This window comes from Mercenaria mercenaria, chromosome 11 (genome assembly GCF_021730395.1).
Source record: "Mercenaria mercenaria strain notata chromosome 11, MADL_Memer_1, whole genome shotgun sequence".
NCBI classification, from domain to species: Eukaryota; Metazoa; Mollusca; class Bivalvia; order Venerida; family Veneridae; genus Mercenaria; species Mercenaria mercenaria.
In genome coordinates this window covers 15,508,934-15,515,810 of record NC_069371.1, presented here as the reverse complement: position 1 = coordinate 15,515,810, position 6,877 = coordinate 15,508,934, and the positions used below count along the sequence as shown (strand labels likewise).

The 6,877-nt window shown below is 34.5% G+C and overlaps 1 protein-coding gene across 1 annotated transcript; it reads right to left on the bottom strand.

Moving 5' to 3' along the window:
- Positions 1-1,265: 1,265 nt before the first annotated feature.
- On the bottom strand, positions 1,266-6,620 carry LOC123532832 (uncharacterized). Its single transcript, XM_045314416.2, has 4 exons — positions 6,483-6,620; positions 3,393-3,885; positions 2,273-3,053; positions 1,266-1,791 (listed from the first exon to the last, which is right to left on the bottom strand). The coding sequence occupies exons 2-4, from the start codon at positions 3,879-3,881 to the stop codon at positions 1,418-1,420; spliced, it is 1,644 nt and encodes a 547-aa protein (XP_045170351.2). The 5' UTR covers positions 3,882-3,885; positions 6,483-6,620; the 3' UTR covers positions 1,266-1,417.
- Positions 6,621-6,877: the final 257 nt, after the last annotated feature.

The window sequence follows — 6,877 nt, the reverse complement described above, 5'->3', positions numbered from 1 at the left end:
TTAACGTTTAAATTCAGGCAGTGTTTCTGAAGTCAAAGGTTAATTCCCCTCCACCAGCGTAATAGATTATTACCATGAAATCACAATTCATTGGTGGACAATTTTATGGTCGTAAGCATCTCGGACTACTGTTTTGTTGCTGAAATCATGACCCAGTTGAAATTTTGACGGCTTAAAAGACGAAAATAGAAACAGACACATAGTGGAAAACATTTACAATGTTACACGTTGTTTATACGTTACTTCAATGTTTTTATTTGTATTCTATATATTTGTAAAGAATGGGTGGGTATACTCTCGGCCCATCGGACGGAAATTCGGTATAGCGGTTGACAACCTACTTGAAGTTGAAATGGTTACATCTAACGGATCTTTTTCTACAATAAGAAATTATTATATCAATTTCTCTATTTAATAGTATTTATACACGATTGGCGGTTATATAGGTTTACGACGGCGCAGCCCAGATGAATTATTTCGAACAACGCATAACCGTCCCATTGTATAAATAGTGTTTAAACAATGTTTAAAATTATTTCGACATTCTGATTTTATATTTCTATATTTTATTGTGAAATTTACAGGGCCGGAAATGGTATTAGTTCCATTAGGACGCAAATGATAGCGAATTATTCTGCACAGCTAATAAACGGTTATGCTAAGTGACATTTCGTTTTAAACATGTTTTTTTTTAAAAAAAAATGAAAGAATCGATAGTTATATAAGTATTCGAGTTATTACCGGGACTAGAGGGTGTGAACGGTGGCATGCACCTGAACTGCAACATTTTCGTTTTTGTCATATTTGGCGATCTGTTGAGTTTCCACTTTTTCCTATTTCATTATAAATAAAATGAAAAAAAAAAAAAAAAAAAAAACATAAATACGTAGGGAAGTTAACAGGGCTTTAAAACTTTTTGAAATGACCTAAGTTGGAGGTAAACGTGTTTCAGATACAGATTTTCAACTGTAATAGCAGACAGAACTTAAATATTCTTATAATTATTATGCAATATATGAAGAATGTTTTGTGCTGGTTTTGTTATAAAAATTATATTATAAAAGAAATGGGTTATCTGGTAATAATATATATTAAAGACCACTAACATGACAATCTTGTGGAAATGAAGAAAAAAAGTGTCTTTCTTACATTAAGCAAAATTATTAGCCATTAAATATAACGTACTTTTAAGACATTTAAGCGTACACAACAAAATAGTCTACATTTTCTGTAGTGATATTAATGAATGTTTTACAAATGACTCATTCTTTTACTTTATTCTTTTATTGACTCCTATGTACAAAATTATCAAAAGTTTAATCTTTCAAGACGACTATCAATGCGCTCAACTGAAAGACAAAAACACGGTACTAAATAAATCATTTAGTTCTTTGGCTATCGGACAATACTTTCAAATCTAGCCAACAATAGAAGGGATATGAATGTCAGGAATGTGTGGATCAGAGGTATGTCCATTTGTGTCATTGGACCCTACACAATGAAGACATGTAAACACGTTCTGTGGGTCCCAGCGTTGTTTGATAGCTAGAAGTCGATCGTAATGCCCGCCCCAGTATGCTGTCTTCCAGTTCGGTAAATAGGCAGATGGTTCATTAAAGTAGGTTCCGTTTCCGTGTTTTACAAACCCTTTCGTGAATTGTATAGCTTGATCGACGACGGCTTTGTCCATGAACGCGTCAGACCAAGACATACCGCACGACATGGAGTAAACACCTGTTCTGAAATTCGGGTTCACTGCTGTCGAATGGGGATCTTTGATTTTCATGTTTCCTTTGACGAAAAATAAAAACAAAAGTTTATTATTTATACATGAAAGAAAACGTACAAATTGAAGCAGATGTTGTTTTTTTTGTTTGATTTTTTTTGAAAAATGGCGTTTCAATGTCATGTTTTGGCAGTCCTGAGTCAATTTAAACGCACATCCAAAAAAAGTTAACATAAATATGTGTCCCAAAAGCCATGCATAGGCTTATAAACAAAAGTTGCATGTATCAATGAAATTTAGACTGAGGTCAATCGCATGAATTTAATTATTTACTTCTTACATATTTATCCGCCATGTCAAAACCAATCAAACTGAGGCTCTTTCAGATTACATCTTTAAAGTATTTTACAGGTATATATTTATATTAAAAAAAAAGTTGAAATAGGATATACATGTTTATAAAAAAATGTATCTGGCAAACTAATTCAAAATGGTTTTATTTACCTACTGCCGGAAGGGACACAGATACATAGGTATATGGCTTACCTCCGATCAAAGTTCCAGTACAGCCTACACCAGCCTGAAGTCTGGCAACGTTTGGTTCGTTGAACATACTGTACATGAAGCTGTAATACTCGGATGTGAAAGAGTTCGGCTGAAGAAGAGTGTTGTATACGTAGGTTCTGTAGAATAATGCATCTTTGGACTCAATTTCATATTCTAGGAAGTTAGACATATTCTGAAATGCACAGTGCTTCTCGGCGATGGGGATGAACGGTCCAAGCGTATTGAAGGATGGAGATCCCCACTCACCGAAGTGGTTAAGAACAAGAAGAACTGTTCCTTCTGTCCCAGCTTTCGGATCCCCCGAGGAGCTGATTATTTCGTAACCACCCCATTCTGGTGCCAGTGTAGTACTGGCAAGATTGTCAAACGCTTGAAGGATAGGTCTCCCTACATCTTGCCCCAAAGCATTATATATAGGTGAATAGCATGTAACTTTTACCATCTTTGAATCATTGTGCAGTTTATAAGTAAATGCCGTCACGATTCCGTATGTAGACCCGCCTCCTCCGCGGACCGCCCAAAATATATCTGTATCAGTTGTCGTATGTGTTGTTCCAGTCTCGGTGTCCACAAGAACTGTCCCAGAGATATTTGCATAGACCAGTGATCCATTAGATGTAACCATTTCAACTTCAAGTAGGTTGTCAACCGCCATACCGAATTTACGTCCGATGGGGGCGTGACCCCCGCCGAGAGTATACCCACCCATAGATACGGTGTGGGCGGAACCTCCAACAATAACACGCCCTAATTTATTCGTCTGAAATATAAAATAATATAGTTGACCTTTATACTAATTGTTTATTATTAAATAAATATATACATTATTTCAACTTGGTCATGATTTCAACAACGAAACATTTGTCCGAGATGCTTACGGCCATTAAATTGTCCACCAATGTGTAATAATCTATTACGCTGGTGAAGGGGAATTAACTTTTGATTACAGAAACACTGCCTCAATTTAAACGTTCACAGATTCTATTTCTACGGTTATCTCCCGCTTTTCCTATTTTTGTTTTGCTGGAAGGAAAGCGAAAAAAACTTGAGTTTTAACTGAAATTAAGTTAAAGATTATTTTCAGAACAGAAGATCTTGCCTCATTGTACAGTCGCAACCAGGAGTTTCCGCTCTGAGCAGTAACTTCCCCTTCTTGATGTCGAGTAGAATTCAGATTAAATTTAAGACCTTTCATGCGCGACAAGTTGATTTGTAGGGAGCCGTGCCAAGTAGAGCGCCCGATGTAGTCGTGCCCGGAGGATCGGATGGTGATCTTCATGTTGTGTCTATTGGCATACTTCACCGCATATATGACATCATCAACAGTTTCGGCCATTACAAGAAGAAACGGAAACTCCGTAACTCGAGTGTTTACCATGAGAACCTCTTTACGATATTCCTCGTTATATGCTGTTAATACGTCACCTTTAATGTTTCTGAAGAGTTCTAGTTCTTCATCTATACCTGGCCAGCAGCTTGCTCCTGGGTAACAATGGTTGTCGCACTCCTGGTTTCCTGGTACAGCCGTAGTAAGAATGTTTAACATAAACAAGACAGCCAAGAGCGAGAACAGCCACATGGTTGACATAGACCTGCATAATGAATACAAATCATGTCTAATGCATATAAAAATGGAAGGCCAGTGCGTAATGCTAAATGCTACAAGTCAAATATTCAATACTAAGTGCTTACTTTATGCCAAATACTAATTGATACTAGTATGCGGTGTAATTAATGTTTAATGCCCAAAATAATTTATGCAAGGCCGATTCGCCATGCAAATTGCTCAATGCCAAATGATTAGTGCAACATGCTACTCGCCAAATTTCGACCAATATTGACTGTGAAATGGTAGTTGTTTAAGTACCATCTTCCCATGACAGATACATGTGGAACATGCTATTCCTTAAAATCAGACTGGTAGAACATTATATGCTTTCAAGTTATTAAAATTTACATTTATTAGTTTATGAGATACCGATCATTAACTCATGAAGTTGAAGAGTTTGACGATTAGCATTTATCATTACCTAATTGACATTTAGCAAGGACATTTAACATGAACTATATGGCATATAGCATTAGGTTTGATGCATTTAGCATTAATTGTTTGGCATTTAGCATTAATTATTGACTTAGCATTAAGTTGCTGGCATATAGTATTTGGCAATTAGCATGGCGTACCGACCTTCCATATGCTAAATCTCAAAAACTTTATTTTAATGATTTTAAAACATAATTATATATAATTATGATTTGCCAAAAGCATGTTCTACCGGTGTTGCGAACGTTTTTAAAGAACAGAACAGAAATTTTATTAACAACTTGACTAGAACATAGAAGTTCATCGTCACATAAACTGTACATACATGCGTGTATACGAGAGAATATAACAATATATACATATGAAATAAAATAAACTAGAAACATGCTGAAATTGTTCAAATTGCACTTCTTAATTTTTAACGTGCTACCAAATTAGTACTAATTAGTTTATTAATTTTTTGACTCCATTGATAAATTTAGCAAAGTGTTTATATATGGTATAATGACACATTTTTTACATATCAATGAATGAGATCAAATTTCACAATCTAACAATATAATCAATTACTTGTGTTTAAGTGTATCAAAGTCAAGAAGAGAAGTAAACTATACTTTACTTTGTTAATAGCAATAAATTAATCCTGAGCTCACCTAGCCCAAGAATGCATTAATATTATGACACACGCCTCTGTTCAATAATAAGTATAATTAAACTACATTAAACAATAGTGTAAATCCTTACCGAAACGAAATTGTAAGGGTTACCAACTACCAAAACAGCACTGGTTCTGCCCATATACTTGGTATGATAGTCAATGACTATTTAAAGGGTGCATTCAGTCGTGTATTCGGCTCTTTACTAAATTTAGGAAGAAGGGTTTAGTATAAATTTTGTTCAGTATTTCTCAATGAACAACTAACATTATAATTTGACAATTTTCATTTGATAGCCGATGATTTACACTTAAGCATTTAGCAGCTAACAATATTTGTTTTTATTTTCTGGCAATTAGTAACACGTAACGACCTTCCAACACTTTTTTATCTCATAGAAAAATATATTATCTTGTATATATATTAGTTTTTAAACATCAAAATACTTCCTTTAGGAAAAGTTCGGTATAACAAAATAAATGTTCTTTAAACACTTGCTGCAACATTATACAAAAATACTTGTATACTCCTTTTCAAAATTACCGTATATGTATTCTCACCCTGGCCTTTGATGCGCTCTACGCCAAGCGACACGTTTTCGGTCTTTGACAATGACTTACGAGTTGTATTAGATTTCTGACTCTAAGTTGAGATTTCGACTTCCTCTTTCATTACGCGAACACGTGTCAGCGATGCATAAAGAGACAATCCAGACTGATTATCAATGAACTGAAAATACGTAGGACGTTGCCAAACATATGTATAATGACCTGCGATATATTGCGCCATAATCGGAGTTTTCCTAGCGACTCCACGGCATCACCAGTTATTTTGCTATATTTTGGGTAATTTGGAGGGCATAAACGTCGGTCTAAACGCATAGCAAACACAAAATTAGAACTGAAGAATTGTCAATAAATATGTGCGGTGAACGTTTAATTCTAACACTTTCTATCAGGTTGAAGATTATGATTCTGCATACTAGTAACATCTGTGAAACACTATCTATCTTATTTCGCGAAGACAATTTTTAAAAGTGTTTAGGCGTTCAAAATTGAAAGATAGAACTAAACGTTACTGTTTTCCGCTTTCGGCCCAGATGCACCACTCACTTTGGACAGTATGTGGTATTATATTTCATTTATATGAATATGCCTCTTTAAATTTAGTGTAAAAAATGAAAACATACGGAATGGAGCAGCAAGAAAAAGTCGTTAGATATTATATTATGATTCCGCTATATAAAAACAATAATTTCCATTACTGGCAATATCCTGAATCAGCCCATATCATCGTGAACTGTTATGCTTGTTCAATGTTGTTTATCTACAAATTATAAAAAATAAACTTGTCTGGAAAAAAAACAACAGTGTGACGAGTGTAAAATTAATCATAACTCCGTTTCAATTTCTGACTGAAATGACAAAGCATATAGAAAATCACAAGTGGTTATATTTAAAATAGATACATTTGAAATATCTCTACTTACGTTTGTTTCTTCAAAAATTTTAATTATCGTCCACTTATCATTAATATATTCACTTGTGATTTATTCCTCGGGTAAGATTTCCCTGCTATCTATATATACTAGTGAACATACCATAAATACCCTGATATTTGATCTGAGTGTTATCAAATCATGTTTAGTTCAATTTCAAGCGCGTTACGTTTAAAGCAGTGCTCTTAGGAATATATAAATATTTTAATGACATTACTTTCCAAGGGTTGATAATTTCCGCTTTTACCGTTAACTTTAAGGGATGTTGACGAGAACAGGCTTAAAATATGGATAGCATCTCCAAAATTAGTATGTAAGGTCTTAAGCCATCTTAATATGTAGTAAGACTGACGTGCTACTTTAAGGACTCTCGTCATAATGGTAAT